The 19,657-nt window shown below is 41.2% G+C and overlaps 1 protein-coding gene across 1 annotated transcript in view; it reads right to left on the bottom strand.

Moving 5' to 3' along the window:
- Nucleotides 1–2,548: 2,548 nt before the first annotated feature.
- The window catches only part of LOC104016881 (netrin-4), a 55,150-nt gene continuing 38,041 nt past the window's right edge, over nucleotides 2,549–19,657 (bottom strand). Inside the window, exons 5-10 of the mRNA XM_009469826.2 lie at nucleotides 19,051–19,239; nucleotides 10,962–11,175; nucleotides 10,040–10,176; nucleotides 8,985–9,053; nucleotides 7,675–7,845; nucleotides 2,549–4,677 (exon numbers count right to left, since the gene is read on the bottom strand). Coding sequence (XP_009468101.1) covers nucleotides 4,541–4,677; nucleotides 7,675–7,845; nucleotides 8,985–9,053; nucleotides 10,040–10,176; nucleotides 10,962–11,175; nucleotides 19,051–19,239 — 917 coding nt within the window. The 3' untranslated portion in view covers nucleotides 2,549–4,540. The remainder of the gene's footprint in view (nucleotides 4,678–7,674; nucleotides 7,846–8,984; nucleotides 9,054–10,039; nucleotides 10,177–10,961; nucleotides 11,176–19,050; nucleotides 19,240–19,657) is intronic.

Below are 19,657 nucleotides of genomic sequence, written 5' to 3'. Positions count from 1 at the left end.
TCCCACAAATCAAGTCTGTGTAAAGGAGCGGTTTTAGGACCTGTTAAGTATTTTTTGGACCTCGTAAGATCTCAAACCAGTAAAACTTCATGTGTATATTTCTTATGGGAATTAAGCACCTGCAGGTACCTACATGTAAGATTTTGCAGGATTGGGTTTTGATCAGTTATTGAATGAACATGTCATTTATATAAATTAACTGTACCTGTTTTGTGTTTCTGATCTGTACATGTTCTCATATCAAATGTACTTTTCTTTCGGTAAGTTGCTCAGTAGAAAAATAACGTGTATCATGGTTGCCTTGTTAGCTAAATGCTTTTCTCCATTTGCCTGACTCTGTGCTAACACTATCAAAGCAAGAACCTGATGTTGAGAGCGTTTGTGGTTTATTAACTTAAAAAGAATTAATGTCCATGTGGTTTGAGGATTGCATGTTTTAAAATTTTAAAAGTAGATCCCAAACCTCACATCAGTAGAAGTTTCTGAGTATTTTTAATCTAAGTTTAATCGAAGTACAAAAAAAAAAAGGTGCTACAACATGTAACAAAGAAGAACACTAACTTTTCCAGGTCTGGGGAACTTGAGGGAGCACATCATGTGAATTATACCAATTCAAAGAAAGTTTACATCAAGCAGCATGGAAAAATTATGAGACATGGTAAATGCTACAGAGAAAACTTATTCTTTATAGCAGTGAGTCGCTCTCAGAAGAGCAGTGCACAAAGGTTGTGCATGGGTACATTTTCCTTCTTAGCTGCTTGCCAAGAGCAGAAGCTAGAGAAGCATTAGTAGCAATATGTCAGTACATTGGAGTTAGGGCTCAGCAGTCACAGTGGCCATTTAATGAACTACTTTGATGCTTTAAGGGTCCACGTTGCCAGAATCATTGCGTATTCATGGATACACGTGCTGCACAGCTGTTAGAGAGAGCTACTTTGACCTCCAGCAATCCTGAGTTTGCTGCTATCTGTGAAAAGTTACATGTGCTTCTGCTTCAAACTATCACCTGCCCTATTACAAATTTTCCCCAGCTTTCCAGACTTCTTTTCTTGTGGGTGAAGACTTTTATTTCATCCTTACGCAGGATTTCCAAGTGATAGATCAATGCTACTGTTTGGTATGTGGTTGCTACTGCTTGTGAGACACCTTGTCTGTTTGGGTGCTATAAGGTTGTTCATGTGGCCGTTTCAAAGACAGGTCCCATTTCAGATGTACTGAAAGAAGCTGTCCAGCCACTTCTGTATTGGGCAAATGCATCCTTTTTTTCCATGTTGGTATTCTTTGTATTACTGTGCCACCGAAGACCCACAGTCACAGAGAGGATCACAAGGTATATGATATTGTACACAGGCCTACAAAACAATTCTTTTTTGATACAGGAATACCATACCTTCTATGGTAGTTCTTTTAATTTACTATGTATGACCTTGTTTGCTTGAGAAATATGTAACAGCTTCTACTAGGAAGACAGTTGTCATCTTGCACTGTCTCACGCTCATCTTCATTTCAGGTACCAGTGCACAAGAAAATAACTTTTTTCCTTTCTGAAGTCTCATGGTGATCAATTTAAACTTTCTCATCTCTTCTTTAATCAGTAGCTATTCTAACGTGATCTATGCAGTTCATTTCTATGTAGATACTTATTTTCAGACAGGCTACCTGGATTGTAATGCTGCAGGACAAAGAGATTGCACATGGTAGCTCTGTGTAAGTTGGAACTTTATTCTTTTGTTTTTCTTCTCTGTGAACTCAGAGGTACCTGATTAGCAGAAGTAGCGATACCAATAAAAAGTCAACTTGCAGTGTTGACTCACCCTGATGTGTTTTCATTTTTCACTTTCAAATTAAATTCCGTGCTTATGGAATACCTGCTACTCTATAGAGCAAAACCATTAAACAAGAGCTAGTAGTTGGAACAAAATGTGCAATGTTTCTAACTAATGGAGGGATTGAAGTAGACTTAGCTATACAGCTACCTGTAAGTAAATTAGAGATTCAAAAAGAATGGGAAATTAGAAGGAGGAGAAGAAATTAGCTGAATATTTTTCGATTCCCCCACTTGCTTTACACTTTTCTCTGAAGTGTGTGTATGTATCACCTACTTTTGAGGTATCTGAAATGTGTCATATAGAGATGATTATCTTGTTTTCCTACAACGGTGTTTGCATGTGGTAGTCATTAATCACTGTATTATAGTAGGCCCCAAGAGAACACACCAGGGTATCAATATTCTTGTTCCAAATAGTATTTCTACTAGCAGTAGCTAGAAATGCTTGTAAATGACCATGTTAAAAAAAAAACCTTCCATCCACAGAAGGGAACTACGCAGATGTTTACCCTCCCCACAAAATCACCAATCTGGCACAAGAAGTGTAATATGGGAGTTGGCTTTAATACGGTACTGACTATAAACCAAAATGGAATATGATCATCATTGAATAAGATCCCCTGCAGGTAAAATGGCCTGTGCTGCAAAGCATGTTCTTTAGCTTAGTTCTAAACCTCCACTTGATTTTCATTTATTCTGAGGGGCCCTTTGAGAACAGACTGTAAATTCATGTGCACATCTTTATTTTTATTGATATTTGAAAGAGAACTAGTCAGTTGGTTTGTTGTGAGACTATTTTTGGAGACAGTAAAGAAAGCAGTTGCTATGCTCTTAATTTCTGAAAGCTGACATTTCAAATTAAGCCAAATTCCTTGGTTAAAAAGTGTTTTATTGCATTAATTAAATGGCTTGTTGGAGATGCCACATTGTTGGATACCGCTTTAGGTAACAACAAATGAATATTGACGGGAAAGAGGGAGAGCGATGGCAATGGAGAGGGGAGACTTTCTGAAAAGGGGGGGAGGAGGAAACACTGTTTATGCGATGTTGGGGAAAAGTAGGGCTTTTATTTTGTAAATATCTGCCTGTCATCCATTTCCAAATGAGCTGAGGATTTTTCTGCTGTTCAACCAATATGAAGTTAAAAGGAAAACAGCAACAAATGGAATGAAAGAAGCTGGTTTTCCAGGTTCCCAGCGATAAAGAGAACAAACTGATGGCCTGAGCTGTAGACTGGGACTTCCATCCTTCTGCATTAGTATTAGATTTTTCTAGATACTCCATGTGCCAGTCAGACAGTGCTAAATGAAGATATCTCCTCTTTCCTGAGAGCATTAAAAATTATAGACATGGAATAGAAATATGCAAAAGTAGCATGTGTGCATGCTTTTTCTCTGTAACCCCCTGAAACAATAGACCGACTCATTATAATTTCTGCTTTGCTTGATGAGGGAATGTGCTCCAACCAGCTTCATTTGATCACGAGTCCTTAAACAGGGGACACAGGCCTTAAACAAGTTCCTCAAAATATTGTGTTTGGGAATGATTTAAGTAGCTACCTCTTAATTACTATAGGGTAGGGTAAAATTGCTTTAGAAAGCATGTTTTTACAGAACTATTTTTACCTAGAGTGCAGATATTACCACTCCTATACTTCTGTGGAGGGAAGAACAATCCTCAGGCACAATGGGAAGGAAGCCTGGCTTCAGTATCTTAACCTGAAGCGTGACCAAGAGAAATAAAGCAGAATGAAAGCGTTAAGTGCAATCAAATGCCAGTGGTCTTGTGCACAGTTTGAATAGCCAGGTTGCTCTCGCAGTAACTATAGCTACCTCATTTAATACACAGCCCAGCCAATCCATTTACCTCCTCCTGTTTCTGCCTTGTAGCTTTTGTAGTGTTACAGTCTCAACATTAGAGCAGCTACTAGTTCCTCACAGGTTTTGGCTCCTTCCTAGCATAAGGCTTTTTAGTGGTAATCGCCGTGAAACCTTTGTAGTGTTACAGACTAAAGGGTTGGATTTGGAATCAAGTTCGAGCCAAGGTGCTTTCTGCAGCAGACCTCAGCACGAAGCATTGCTGATAGCAATGTGCACCTATAAAGGACCTTGTCCCACGATAAGTCGCATGTTAGTTGTCCTGTTCAGCAATGGGATAATATTGCCTTCTAGAAAACAACCCATTATATTGGCATAATTGCAGCCTGATGTTAAATCAATCTGAGCTCTTTTAAATAAGTATTATTTGACATGCTTGTTTAGTATTAGGCCACTTGTAAAGCTGAAAGAAATTGCTGCCTGTTAGTGGTCACTTATAAAGACAACTACACCCAAGTAATGAATGCATTATGTAAGCAGCTTATACATATTAATATCAGGCTCTGACTTGAAGTATGGAAACACTAATCCATATCTTTAGTTTTGCCTTGTAAAATGATTCTCTGGCTGCGTGGAATCAGGCTCAAGTTAAGAACCGACTTGTAACCTATGATGATGCACTAGTTAATTTTGTATGATAAGGCTATGCGTTTTTTGAAAAAAGTAGTCATGCCCCAAGTTTCCTGTCTAAGCATGTGAAAGAAGAAAGGATGGTAAGTCTGCTTTCGTCACTTCAGCTAGGAGCATGTTGAATGGGAACGCATGAACTAACTACACCTTTCACTGCAGCGTTACTAAAAGGCAAAGTTCGGCACTGTAACTTCTGAAGCAGAAATTACTTGCACCCAGTTCGAAGAATATCTGATACTTGTTTTCCCAAATATGCTTTCCAGGGTTTCACCAGGCTGTTCATGTTCACAAGGAGTCTGCTGGTCCTGGAGTCCTCTTGGCCTGCTATAAGATAGTCAGTACCTAGTTAAAAAAAAAAAAAAAAGGAAAAACTTCAGTCAATAAAGAGTTCTGTTTTCTTCTAAAGGCAGAATTTCTCTATTTCATAAGCATCTGGCATGTAGCATCTTAGCCGGCTTCATCCAGTTTATGCGTTTGCAATCTTATGTGTAAACATACTTTCACGTGCACATTGTCACTGCTGACTCCTGGGCACACAGGCTCAATATTGTCATATGATTATACTCAGGAATTACAACTACGAATTGATTTAGTTCCAGTGGCAAATTCAACACCTCCATCTGCAGATGACCAGGTTTGAGGCTGATGTGTCTGGCCTTTGTTTTAAGCCATTGTAACTCCATGTGCTTCAGTAGCGTTACTGCTGGCGGGTATAGGTACGGTGAGTAGCAGAATTCGATCTGAACTGATGTGGAAGCTGGTATTATATATGAAAATAGTAAGCCAGACTTCCTAGATTATAACCTTAAGATATAGGTAGCAGAGCTTCAAAAAAAGAGGTCTGTGAACAAAAAAGTGGGTAACTACACATGGAGACAAGAAACAAGTACTACTAATAATCATATCACTGCCTTAGTAGATGTATAAGCACTCTTTTTGTGTTGTATTAGCTGTAGTAAGTAGAATTCCCTCATTGATCAGAATTTAGAGAAACAGAGGCATACCCATGTCAGGTTGTGGGAGGTTCTGCACACAGATCTGCAGGGATCTGGTGGCTGCTACTTCTGCCTTTGTCCCCTCCTGCCCTCCTCCTTGAAAGCTGTGTGTTGGGAAGCATCTGCTGATGCTTGCATAGAAAAGAGGGTGTAAAAGCCCCAAGAAGAGAGAAAAAGTAAGGTTTCCACCATGAGCCAGGGCATACAGTGATCTTGGGGCAGGGCTCCAGTCAAACAATATGTTGAAATCTGCAGAACTGCAGTGATGGGGACCTGTCCATAGCTTTAATTTATATCAAGAGGCAATGGCATAACACCTGGATCTCTAGCATCTAAATTTATGAGCTGTATGTCTTCAGCCTTGTGTTTCTAAAGAGGTGCAAAGTAAAGCTAGAGAGGTACAAAGGAAAAAAACATCCCGTGATATTTTGCCTTTTCAGATATTTGTATGGTATCAGACGTACTCTCATCATCCTGAAGCAATATGTTTTATTCATGTCTGATTCAGGGCTCCCACAGTTTCACAGGGAGCACTGGTAAACACTTAATTATGCCCAACTGTGCCACTGGAGTTTAAGTAAAGGAAAACACCTTATTCATTTGGACTACATTAAGCCGAAAATTTTATGCGCAAATTCAAGAACTACCCTCAAAAAGAGAGCCCGGGGTCCGAATTACACTTCAGTGCAAATCCAGATGCAGTCTTTCACTTTGTACAGATAATGGATGACAAAATTTGTTTCTGAGACAGTACAGTGCATTTTGCCATAACAGGAAAAATTCATGCAGAGTTGGATTTGACACAGCCTTTCCTAAAAGAGCTGATTCTTGTAGGTGGCTAATTTCAGCTGAGACCTTGTCTTAAAGGTCAGATTAAACCTTACATTTTAAGTGAAGCACAAGGAATTCCTTTCACTCAGTGGATATGTTTTTAATCTATGCAGAGGAAAAAAAATGGGGTAATTTTTCTCTCAGGTCCTGCTTTTAGAATGATGGCAAGTCACCATTTCCTCTGGCATAAGGCTGAATAATGAAACGTGATCCCTAGAATACATCACCAGTAACCCTAATGACCCCCAGAGTCTTTGTCTTATTGGGATTTGATCCCAGGACGTGGTCCCAAAGACTTGGAACTTCCAGTGATATGAAGGAAAGCTGTGAGTAATCAAAATCTGTCAGACACCTAGTGTCTCTTAGGCACTTAGGGACATGGTTTAGTGGTGGACTTGGCAGTGTTAGGTTTATGGTTGGACTCGATCTTAAAGGTCTTTTCTAACCTAAATGATTCTATGATTCTACTTGAAAAAAATAGAGTCCGGGCTCCAATTTGTAGGATTCCAAGGTTTACCCAGAGATTTCAGCTGTTGTTCAAGCAAACACATTTCTCTCGGTGGTCTACTAAGTTGTATTGCAGGAAAGGCAGCAATAGAGAAGGTTGATTGAGGAATGTATCTGCTCAGCCACTGGTAACATTACTCAGCACTAGTATGGAGCTTTGCAGTCTATAGCCTGGTGTTTCTGCCTGCAGCAGAGCTGGGGAGGTTACTGCTTTCCACCACCCTGCTGCTCCACTCCACTGCTGCAGGGAGTTTCCCAAAATTAAAAGTGAACAAACATGAATCATTCTGTTAGAATGTGGTTAGGGAGCAAACCTAGAGACCTGTCCTAAACTAGTCATAAAGAGAGGGGCTTTATTTACTTAAAAGATGTTTTTTCTAATTATTAAAGGTTTTCCTGTCTTATTCAGTTTGAAATTAAATTCATTTGATTTTATGCTCTCCACCCAAGATTGGTTTCCAGTATGCTTCAGGTTATCAGCTTTTGGCTTTGATGGAACAAACCATTGAATACACTAGAATTTACAGAAGAAAGAAGGAAGACTTACTTTTCATTATTTGAAACCATTACAAAGGCATAGAAGAAGTTAGATTCCCTCCACTTTCCAAAATTTTCATAATAATTTCTAGTTTTTCCAAAAAGAAGTGAAGTATCATGTGAGAATACAGAGTGAGGAAGAAAACTCTTTGGACATTAAAGTACAGGGATTTCTTTTTTCCTCACAAACATTCTTCTTGTCACAAATATTCTGGAAGATCAAATAAAGTCCCTGAAAGTAAAACATTTCCAGTGAGGTTTGGGCTTTTTGGTAAAACTTTGTTCTCTGATAAGAAAATGCTTTTTACTGCAGCTGTTTATTGACTCCCTCTTTGGTGTGGATGAATAAAGGGACTCTGCCTCAGTAAGACTGATGGGAAGTGTTGAGTAGCCATAGCTGATGTTTGTAATGAATTGTCACCACTGTTTACAGGGGAAGGAAAATACCTGGTAAGCATTTTGTCCTTACCAGGATTGAGAATGGGACATGTACATCCCCTGTTGGTCCAGGATTCTGGGTAAATGCTTCTGTTGCTCCGAGCAATTTTCACTTTGCCTGATTTCAGGACCTTCTTCACTTTCACAACAACTTCTGCATGGGTCCCTTTGTCATGAGCTGATAGGATTCTTGCTTTTATCACTGCCAGAAAACATATCAAGATAGAGACCAACAATGAATTTCTAAATGAATTTTGGTTTATGCTGCTAAAAGGTAGAATTTTAACACCTTGAAAGAAGACGTGAAAAAACACTGCGGTTGTACAGAAAGTGTATTCCAATGCTTGTCTGCTTCAGTCATGGTTCTTCTAAATAAAGTTGGAGAAGAAAAACTAGATTTTTCTATTGAAGTAGTTAACTGATCCTTTCACCGTGTTATTTAGCAACTACTTTTTAATGGGCTGATGTCACACGCTTGGAAATGATAGGAAAGCACTTGTATGTATACATAGGAAAAAACAGATCGGCAGCTAACAGTGTGATTTTAAGTGCACTGTTCCTAGGCTTTACATATTGCAGTTTGAAGACTTGTGTTGAGCTTAAACACTGGCCCCTCCGAAATGTTGTCCTGTGGGAAGGGACCGTCTGCTCCCTGGGAGGACGTCAGGACGTTTCCCATCAGACTGCAGGCATGTCACATGGCTGGAATTCCATGAGTGCGTAACAAACCAGAAAAAGCATTTTTGTTTTGTGGCCCAACATCTGGTTGCCATGATAAATTTCTGTTCCTTTGATTTAATAGGATCCCATAACTTTTTGGCAGGGTATTCTTATCTAGATCGGCCCCACAGGCAGGCTTTGTTGTGTCGTGCCACAAGCACATCAAACCTTCGGATCTCAGAGCTTTCCTTTCTTGCTTCATGTGGTGGCATGAACCAGGTGTTCATAAACCAGTTTTAGATACATTCTTGGTAAACAGGCACGGCCATTTGAACCTGCATAATGAGTGCAAAAACAATGGCAGTTTAGAGGCAAGGTTTTTATCATTTATTCTTGATGTAGAGGCCAACCATTCCACTGAGTTCCAATTCTAGCACTCCTGCTGCTGTAAAGAGGGCAGCTAACTGGGTGGAAAGGAGACACCACAGAGCCTTGCATGAAAAATGCTATTCAGTTCTGATCAGAAGTTGGATGTGTCACCAGCCAAAAAAGGCAGAAGAAATCCTACCTCTTGTTTCATGGCTGAGCCAGACCTGTCATTTTTCATAGCTATCAGCTAATAACATGCATAGAGAGAACATTGTGAAATTATCATACCTGGAGGGCATGTCACCCACTTACCATAAGCGTATTTCATTTGGCAGAAGTCAGCGACGCTTCCAAGCACCTTTTCTTTGCACACACACTTTTCTAGCAGGGGAACCGCAGAACAAAAAGGGTTGGAGAAGAGCCAGGACGTGAGAGAGAAAAGAAAAGCAAATGATACTCAGTTATAAAGTTATAGACGTATAGCTCCCATAATCTGGATGGACCTTCAGAGTAAGTTTGAGAGTGAGCTCAGTTATTTGCAAATCTGTTTCGTGTTAGATGATACAATAATTATTCTGAAATCTGATCGGTACTGTCAAGTAAAATGCAGCCCTCGTGGGGTCTATTGTACAGTTAATAAACTGATACTAATAAAGAGATTTGTAAGAATCAGATCCAGGTGTAAATCATGTAAATAATAATACCCTTGTTCGATCCCATAAGCCAAGAAATGCTGATCCTTGCTGGTATTAAAGTAATACCCCTCTCGGAAAAGTCAAGATACGCAATAGGTGGCATTATTACCTCTGGGTCTTACAAAGCTATTGATGCTGGTGGGTGCTGACCTTCATACATGACAAGCAAAACTGAGAACTATTTAAGTATTAAAGACTCCACCTCATTCTATAAGCCTACTTGCTTTGTAACCGTAGCTGGATACAGTATACTGTACTTTCTCTCCTGAGCTTCTGTGCCATGAGGAATACCTTACTCTTAAAATCACTTGCATTCCACCCCACGGGTGGTGCATTTCTGTGATGGCTGACATGATCTTTTTACAAATAGCATTTGAAGTTCTGAACAGCAACTGAATGCTTGAGAAGGAGCTGTGTAAAATCATAAGCATTATGACTATAATTACGACAACAAAAGGAGAGTATTTTTTCCACACAATCTTGTTCACGACTTACCACTTTCCAAAACCAAAGTTGGATAGTACAGTTGGTTTGGAAAATAACAGTGTAAGTGTAGTGATAACCTATATAGTTCAGATTAGCAGATGTTGCCAGCAGATGGAGGACAGACAAGCTAGAGATGAGTGCGAGAATTTAAGAAGTTACTAAGTGCTCCCAGACTCTGGGCTGTACCTGGGTGCCTCAGTGCAGAGAATCCCTGCTCGTGGTCGTTCCATTTCCACTCCTCTTCGCTCTTGTTGGTTGGCGTTTGCAGAAGGTCAGGGATTCGTCCCCCGATGGGGATGTTAAAGAATGGCTCATTGCCATGGCTGGGGGGACACATAAAACGTAAGACTTGGTTAGGAGAGGAGGTCGGTGGGGAGCAGGTGTTTGTAGCATGTGGCTGTATCCAGACAGATGAGCTTGCTTTCTTCAGGTTGGGAGTGCAAATAAGAGCAAGACTTCATGCCATATAGAGAGATCCCAAGATCTAGGCTTTTATTTAGGCCTTACCACTGCTGACTTAGCATTTTTAAAAGTAATTATGTATTTGGCCTTTTTTGCTTTTGTTTGTTTGTTTTTACTGAATTAAGTAACTCAAAGTTAGTGACCGCTTGCTGATGTCACTAGGAGCTGAGGACACCTGCAGGACCCATAAAACTGCAGTCACTCAGCAAATCATAGGACTTCTGTACTGATTAATGCATGTTTGGGGTACAGATGCCTGCCCTCTAGAAACAAGAGGGAGACCTTGTAATTCATTTTACCCTGGGCACAGATGAGACACAAGCTCTCCAGACTCTTCCATCTGTTCCCAAGGCAAATGGGTGTATTTGAAGATGCTGTACGTATTTCCACGGGGTTGTGGAGTTGCCTGTTATTACTGCAAAAAGTCATCATCTCAAGATTGCCTTGGATAATACAGTGGACTTAAAAGTGTGCCAGCCACCAAATGGAATCTAAGAAACCTTTTATGATTTACAGCCACCTTTTCAAATGATTGTGCACCCTACAGCATCCTCCAATTACTGTCATTGCTGCAGTATTTCAGTTAATCTTTCTTTCATTTCACAGAATCCCATCTCAAAGTGAACCCAAAGGAGGGCTTCTTTACCCATTGAAACAGTTTCCAGTATGCTGGTCGCAGTCTCTGGCACAGTCACAAGGGCGACAGCCATTTTCTCCAAAGCCCCAGTAGCCCATGAGACATCTATCGCAGTTGGGGCCCGCCACACCTGGCTTGCAGTAGCAGAATCCCGTCTTGGGGTGGCATCGCCAGCTTCTGCTGAAAGTTGCGTTGGCTGAACCCATTGGCTGGCAGGCGCAAGCTATGGAGATACGGTAAGAGGTGACTGAGATTATGTGCCCAGGGGTCATCTGGTTAAGTGACATTTTTTTGCAAGGCTGATAAACTCATGTCCTCTTCCTTACGCTCAGTAGTTCTAAGTCAGAACTGGTAAACACTGCATCATCAGCCTACATTTGCAATATAATTTTTGTTTCTTTTTAACTCATTAAGCACATCAAAACAAGTACAACTGGGACCCATCTATGTGTGAAAGTCAGTTCTTCCCTCCTACGTGAATCTTGACCATAGAGGGTTTTGAAGCAGTGGCACGAAGCCTCCACTGTGTGTTTATTTCTAAAAGGGCTTGCAGGTGATTCACTTTTAAAGTGTTTTGCAAAAAGATTCACTAGCATGGATGAGGTAAAAAATGATAGCTATTGCCTACGTTGTCTTTCCTGTGAACACGGAGATCACAAAACTACTGTTTCCTTTGGGGCTAAATGCAGCTTATGCAGCTGGTTCAGATGACCTGAAACATTTTTTTGATTTCTGCCTCCAGAGTCCACAAATTTCCTTCAGTGTGAGTTCTAAGGGACACATCTCACCATGCAGTACTGTACGTGTGTAAGGAAGCTGATTAAATTTTTTGTGCAAATACATGAGCAGATTTGTTATAAGGAAGGCAGACAGAATGAGAGAAGATTTGTTATAAGGAAGGCAGACAGAATGAGAGAAGATCTCTAAACGCACTAGACATATTTTACATGTAGCTGGAGATGAGCAAATAGGAGGAAAAAAACCCAGATCTTTCTGATGCTATGGCCAACCTGCCACCAGCCTGGCAACTCAAGGCAGCTTGGCAGTAAAACAGCTCCTGTGGGCAACTCTACTTCACAGACAATAAATTGTCATAATCCTACACCACCAGTACATTCCCAATGTGACAGCATCAGGGAGCGAGGTGGAAAGTAATATACAGATAGTGGTGCACAGCCAACACGCTTGACTCCTCTCCGTCAGGGCAGAGGCTAGCTGAGATGGTCAAGCCTTGTGCCAACAGCTCTGCAGAGGTGAAATACAAGCAATAAACATACCCACTCATTTCTGATATTCAAACAAGTTTGCTTAAAACGAGAACTGAGCTGAACTCCAGGCCTTCATATTTCAGCTCTTTTTTGTATTAACAAAGCAGCGCGCCCTGGCTTTTGCTTGTAGCAGAGACTGAAAAGGAAATGCGTCACTCCATCCATCCATCTGGAAGAGGGCAGAAATGAAAATCTTGTGGCTAAGACCCGCTTTAACAGAGATTTTCAGTTAAATGTTGGACACCCAAGGTGTTTAGATAGCTTGGATCAGGGGCCAGCCTTTTGGATGCTTATCTGAACCAAACATGATCTCCAGAGCTTTTGAAGTTTGCCCATCATTGCTTCTAATAAAACTACTTTTCTTCATGAGCTCACAGATAAGAGACCAAATGAACACTCTCATTCCACACATCACTTTCCAAGGGGAAGAGGCAAGTTTATCACTATAAAGTGTTAAGTGTAGCAGGGGCAGATTCACTTTCATCTGCAACCTCATATTTGATGCTCAAGAAAAGAAAATATCTTTTGAAAAGATAAAGAAAAAGGGTGAGCAGTTTCGTTTAAAGGGCATTTCTCTTATGATCTGCTTACTGCATAGTTATTTTTTTCACCATGCCCTGTGTTCTTTATGCCAATATTTTTAATAATATTATTACACTCTGCTGTAGACGGATCTCGGTCCGTTGTTTTCAAGGGACACTAGCACAATAGCCTAAGGACAGAAAATAAGCGTGCTGTCATGGGCAATGTACTCAACACAATGAGCTGGTTGGCGGATGGCAGCAGGCTCGCCTGTTTGCCACAAAGCAGTCTTGACTTTGGGAGCAAACCCAGGGATTTTGCTGTCAGTTCTGGAGAGCAGGTGTAACAATGAAGTGCTCATTAGCACTGACAGTTTCAAAGGCAAGTTCTGATTTGTTGCTGCTCAACTTGAATGATTTTTGCCCAGATTTTTGCAGGGCTGACTACATTAGCCTAAAAGAGGAGACACTTAGTTCCGTCTGTCACTGAAAAAAGTCGATGTCACAGATTTGGGGATAAGGAGGGGAAACACGTGCTTCCTTTACTGCAGACAGGTCTGAGTCACAAGAAGTAAGAGGTTGCCAACATCTGGGTTGGTGTGAATCCAGGTTTCTGATTTCAGTGCAATATCTCTGCATGTAGGCTCTACCTGTGGAGTTTTCACCTTAAATTTCTTATATTTCTGCAACTTCTGGGTCTGTCTTTATTCCCATCTTATTTCTGGTTTTCAGGTTTCATCGCTTAAGGTCACGTAACAGATGGGCAAATCATTAGCATCATTAGACTGCCTATCACCAACTAAGACTAGATCCCGATTCAGGAAGATGAGACCTTCTCCCATCCTATCCCTAAGGGAAAGTGTTACAGGACAGTGACTGACAGCATTGGCAGAAGCTGATGAGAAGGTAGGAAAAAAATGCCTTTTGTTTTTTCCTCTCCATTTTGGAGCTACGGTTCAGGAAAACTAATATTCCCAAATGAACTGTGGGGCATATTCCCCCATTAGAAACTGGGACATCTTCTGGTGGATCAGAAAGCAAGCTGAATCAATAAATGTACAACACTTTCAGATGAGTTATACAAGTGGCTTGCAAATGCTTTACTCAGTCTGTGTTTATTTAGCATTTCAGCTTGGGTGTGTACATTGTCTGGCTTCCAGAGTATTATGGCCAAAATCCCAGTTGTGCATCTAAGGTAACTCCCAAAATAAGAGCCCACATGTCACATGCTGAAGGGGCAGCTGTTGATGACTGGGTTTTATCCATTTAATAGTACCACAGATTTGCAGATAAACCTCACAATTAAAGAAACATAAAAGCAAGTTTCCAAAACCTCACCCTTTTACATTTCCCAATATTTGACAACACAGCATCTTTCCCTGCTGATTTTTGCTTCTTTTCTCTTGGCAAACCCTAGTTTTCTCTCCATCCGCCTCCCTGTCTAACAAAACACCAGCCGACATGACAATGGCCTTGTTTGTCAAAGGCATCATCAATTATGTTAGGGACGGTGTGCAGACAGTTCTGGCTCAGAGATGGCTGGTTTATTTGGGTTCTCCCCTTGACAGCAGTGTAATGAAAAATTTCATCATTGTACTTTAGAATTTGCTGTCGGTCACAAAGTGTCACAAAGCGTCCCCTTGCCTTGTAGTCTCACTCCTATACCAAGTTTGTTTTGTCAGAAACTACTGTAAAAAGGAGGAGACAAGGATTAATGAAAAATGAATAATTCATCCAGCAGTCTCCACTCAAGTCCTCAATAAATCTGTCTGCCCTCAGCACAGCTGTCTATCCCATGTAATTAGACACAGATGTAAAATATAATATTGGTTGTAAATATACTATTGGTTGTAACAATATGGGCCCAACCTGTAGGAAAATAGCAAGTGCTCCAAGTAATTCAGTGAACTTTGAGCCATCTTGCCTTAAACTTCTGTCTAATAATACTGCATAAGATACAGCTATGAGCAGACTGGCTATTTGATGAAAAACCAAACAAAGCCTTTTGAATCTGAAATATATACGTGTACATCTTCGGAGCATCTGACCAAATCGGGACAATTTTTAAAGCATGTCAGATGTGGGGATTGACTCAGCCAATGATGTTTCTTAAATGAAGGAAATAAGATAGACAGCTGTGTGTGTGGTCAGGGCTGATTAAGACAGACTTTGAACCAAGATGTGATCAGGCCTTTGTGATATTACAATTAAAAGTTCACTCCCTCTGCTCAGAAGTAAAAGGATGAGAAGCAGAGCTTTTCAGAGCATCTGTGTGTGCATGTGCATCTGGGCACATTTTAATTTTCAACCCTTGTGCTTAGAGTAAAATAAGCCTGTTTTCCTGGAGACCCTTTTTAATGGATCTACATGCATGCATTATTTTTTTAAGCTAAGCAAAGGGTGAGTACAAAAGATGGTGCCATTTCAGAAGGATCCCTTAAGCCTCCAAATAAGCCACAGGAAAGAGCCAAGGATACAGCAGCTTTTCTAACCATTGGTTAGGAAACGATTAGGCTTCCGAGTCAAAGCTCCCATACAAGTCTATATCCAAACTACTTAATCCTGTGTTGTCACCCCCAATAACAGGCAGGTGTGTGCCTTGCTCTCGGGCTCTTTTCATGCCTTCCTTTTTTTTTTTTTAATATAGATCTAAGCAGTGTCAAAACAAGGCTCTGCACACGACCTGGCTCTCATTCATCCCCAGCTGCTAGGAACAGGAGAAGCAAAGGGATCAGAGGCAGGCTACCTCTGCAGACAAAAAGGAATAGCAGATTCACACTTACATGTCAAATTTTAACAGAATTTTTTTTTTTTTTTCCAAGGGAATGTCTTTGCAGTCTCACATTGGAGGGTCAGCAAAGGGTGGTTTGGATAGTGCCAGGACATCCAATTGTTATACAACTGTTTTTTTCCTAGCAGTGATTAAGAGAGAATGCTGTTCATTATTATGACTAATGCTTAAAGACTCTTTCTGGGCCTGGGCAGTGTCCTGTTAACTTTCTGGGAGCCTGAGGGGGATGTCACAGCTGAACCTAGACTTTGCTCTGGATGGCAGAGCACTCTTCAAGCGTGCTTTCTCAAAGGGATTAGCACAGCATTTCATTCAGCTTTTTCATCAGATTTCCTTTCCCAGCTCAGTATCTACTGTACACAAGGGTCAAGTTTTGATCTCCCATTGAGGTTTTTTTTCTTCCTCTGAGTTCAAAATGGGAAGCGAAGGACCAGGTTGCTCTCACCAAAATCATCCATTCAGTCTGCTGTTTGCAGTTGATTACTGCTTTTCAGCACTTGCCCAGTGAGTGGGTTTTTCATTTAGTGTTGTTAGTCTAGCACTGTTTGCATGGTTTTCTCAAAGTGAGGTGATGCCTTGGAACTGGTACCTTTAAATCCTCACAAACATGCTAATCCAGAAGTGGCAGCTCTTCAATTTATGATCAGCAGGCTGAGGTAGAGAAACGTACCTGGTGGTATAACTGTCTCATTTCTTACGTACTAGCAATGCTCAAAACAGTAACTGTTGTTTACTGAGTAACCGGAGTTGGTTTTAGGGTCATACAACCTGAGCAATTTACTCAGACCACACCAGATTAAGTTTAATAGCAATGCAAGTTTTGCAACCTAAAGGGTGGAGAAGAGGGCCTCTATCCTACACCCTGTGTGAGCCCTTTCAGTTTAATACCAGCTCTAGGCATGAGGAGCTGATGATGGTCCTGGAGGTGAAATCTTCCCTCTATCAGACTGAGTCTGTTCTAACCAAAAGAACTCTGCCTGTCTGCACTGGTTTTGCTGTCACTGATAATAACCAAAGTAGTGAGACGTTCCCTGGAAATTCTCTGCAGAAATAGAGCATAACATGAAGCGCACACTTATGCACTGCCTGCACACCACATGGGGAAGCGTTTGGGGATCAGTTCTTTCATCATACAAAACACTACCCTGTTAAGGTAATTTGTGAAATGTCATTGGGGGGATTCTCCTCGCCTTAAATGCAAGAGAAAAGGCACAGACCAACCACCCCCCTTTCCCAGGTTTCTCTTAACTCTGTAGTTATATCTGCAACGTCCCTTCTGTTCCCACACAGATACAAGCATCGTGCACACACCAGTCTGCTGCAAAAGCTGAGGCTCTCTGGAGTGAACTGCAATACCCTTTCCTTATACCTTGATATGGCGAGCATTCATGCATGCCTTTACACACCTGTGAACGGTCCCATTGACTTGAATCATGCACAGATAGGGTTATGCTGACCTATTTGCCATAATGCTGACTCAAACCCATTAGATTCATCTCAACCAACAGAAACTCTAGTGCAGCCTAGGGATCCAGAATACTTCTTAAGTCAAGGAAGAGAAGCAGATATCCTCTAGAGGGCAATTCAGCTCATCTATCTCAGGCATCTACATTAGACTGCAATAAATCATTCCCTAGAGGTCCCCCTGTTTCTCCACTGACCGTACAGGGAGCCTAGAAAAGACATCTAACTTTCAGGTGGCTAAAGCGGGATGGCAGCTATCTAGGCCTAAGTGTGCAAGTCAGCGTGGAAACAATTGCATTTGGGGCCTTCTGCTGGCAGCAGCATGTTCCCAGGTGAAAAGAACATTATTGTGCTTGACTGGCACGACAGGAATAAAGCTCTTTCAACAAGGTAAATTTCTGAACAGTTTTTCTTTTGCTATGCAGAGTATTGGCAGGAGGTACTGAGAGGCCTGTAACCAGACCCGACAAAAGAGGCAGAGGTAGAGTCAAGGTCTGATTTCATCCAGGCAGACTGTTCTAGGGTTTCCACACAGATAGGCTGTATTTTCAAACAATGTTTATTCCTCTTTGCTGCTCTCCAGTGCTCCTTGACTTTAGCAGTTATCTAATATTACACATGATGTTGGTTACTACACCATCACCCTGAGTTACAGGGTGTAGTAACCAACATCATGTGTAATATTAGATAACTTACCTACTATGGTGTAGTAAGAGTTCAGACAGATTCTTTCAGGTACTATGAGACTGAAAACTAATCTTCTGGCACAACAATTTATTCTCATTACAATATTTCCCTGTAGCAAATCTGTTCAGAGTAGAAATAGGACTACCATAGAACACTATGGGATACAGGGTCAGTTAGATGAGCTCACCCCCAGCCCTGTCTGCTGATCAGTGTTCTGTGATAAACATTGCAAAATTGAAAAGAAGAGGTCCTGTGGAAGCAGTCTGTGCTGGCACTAAGATCCAGTGGAAAGAATACAAAAGGGCAGAAATGTAGGATGTGTTGTGCACAGAAAGTTTAAGCGATATCACAGGCCGTACAGTCCTAGGGAGAGGAGTGTTTGTAACCCGAGTGCTTAAGAGGAGTCTTGATGAAGAACATCAAAGGGTCAGGGAAGCTTCAAAAGCACATGATGTCAGTGGGCATGAGCAGAGATGACAGAGGATGAAGTTCTCTGTGCTGGCAACCGATGTCTGAGCTATGGGGAAGGAAAACTGTCCAAAGGGAGAAATGAAGTGATGTATATTGTTGGAAACAGCAACATCCCAAATAGGTGCCAGATGGAATCAGATGTGTGACACCTGGCAGGATACTCAGGAAATGTTTACACTAAGTAAGGGAGATGTGGGCTATGTTCCAGACTGGCTGGGTGCAAGCTACCTTGATCCAGAGGTTGTACACCCTCTGTGTACAACCATCAGTGCCTCTATGCCCAAGTTACTTCCTAACACGTCCTGCTGAAGTGTTAATGAGGCAATTAATTTGGGCAGAGCACCCCATAATACAGCTGTAGAATCCAGAGAGAAGTCTGAGTGAGCTCTGATCTATTTGTTACTAAGTGGATATGCATGGTCTGATGCTTCCTACACCTCCTGCAGCCATTATTATATATATTTACATGCACAGATGTTGTACAATCAAATAGAATTTAACAATAGCTTACACAGAGGCACACACAGTCTTGAGAGATGCAGAAAAAAACGAGCTAAATAAAATATGCCTCAAGAAAAAAGGAACCATATTATTTTAAAGGCAAGCACAAGAATGTACCTTTCCCCAGAATGCAATGCATTTGGGCAACTGTAGCAGTTATCACAAAAAACCCATGTGTGATAGCAGGGGGAGAAATGGACACAGAAAATCAGGAAGATGACCTTTGATCAGAAAACTGTAGTTTAGGAACAGGATACGAAGAAAGGATAGTAATACTCAAGAGTTACTTCTATAGGAGTTACTGATTCTATAGGAGTTATTGATTTCTTTCTTTTAATCATTCTTTTAATGATTCTTCCACCATTCGTCTTCTGCACATAGCAATAGTCACTTACGTTTGCAGACGTCTGTAGAAGACATGGGTTTCCCTCTATCTCGATAATAGCCCGGTTTGCACCTTTGACACCGGTGTCCCTCTGTGTTATGCTTGCAGTTGTCACAGACTCCACCACTGCGCTTTCCTGATGCCAGCCAAACACTCAGATCAAAATGGCAGCTATCAGCATGGTTGTGACAGCGACACTCTGGTGGGAAACAGGAGAATATATTTCAGGCTTATATCATAGACACAGCAATACTATTCAAATGGTATCATTTCCCTACCGTGAATCATGGAGGAAATGTCTGAATGTAACACATTTCATCCCCCGCAATCCTTGGTTTTCATAAAAACTAGAAATTGCAACACAGAGTCCCAGCAGGGTCCGAGAAGCTTGGGTGGTTGTGAGGTATTCTTACCACAGTAAGGCAAACCAATCCAATGGTATCATAAGCCCTGTGCAAAACCCTGGAACACTAAAACACATGAGGGGACATAGCTGCATGAAGAACAGATTTCTGCCTTGTAAATTCCACTTCCCAATAGCCCAAATGGGTCAGCTGCAGTAAAACAAGGTGCATACTGAAGTTTTCCATCAATGACCAGCAACTTATCCCCAGTTC

The sequence above is a fragment of the Nipponia nippon genome, unplaced genomic scaffold (genome assembly GCF_047370975.1).
Source record: "Nipponia nippon isolate SJK-2023a ecotype South Korea unplaced genomic scaffold, ASM4737097v1 scaffold_9, whole genome shotgun sequence".
In the NCBI taxonomy this organism is placed as follows: domain Eukaryota; kingdom Metazoa; phylum Chordata; class Aves; order Pelecaniformes; family Threskiornithidae; genus Nipponia; species Nipponia nippon.
The sequence above is the reverse complement of the archived record's forward strand: the minus strand, read 5'-3'. Positions and strand labels throughout refer to the sequence as shown.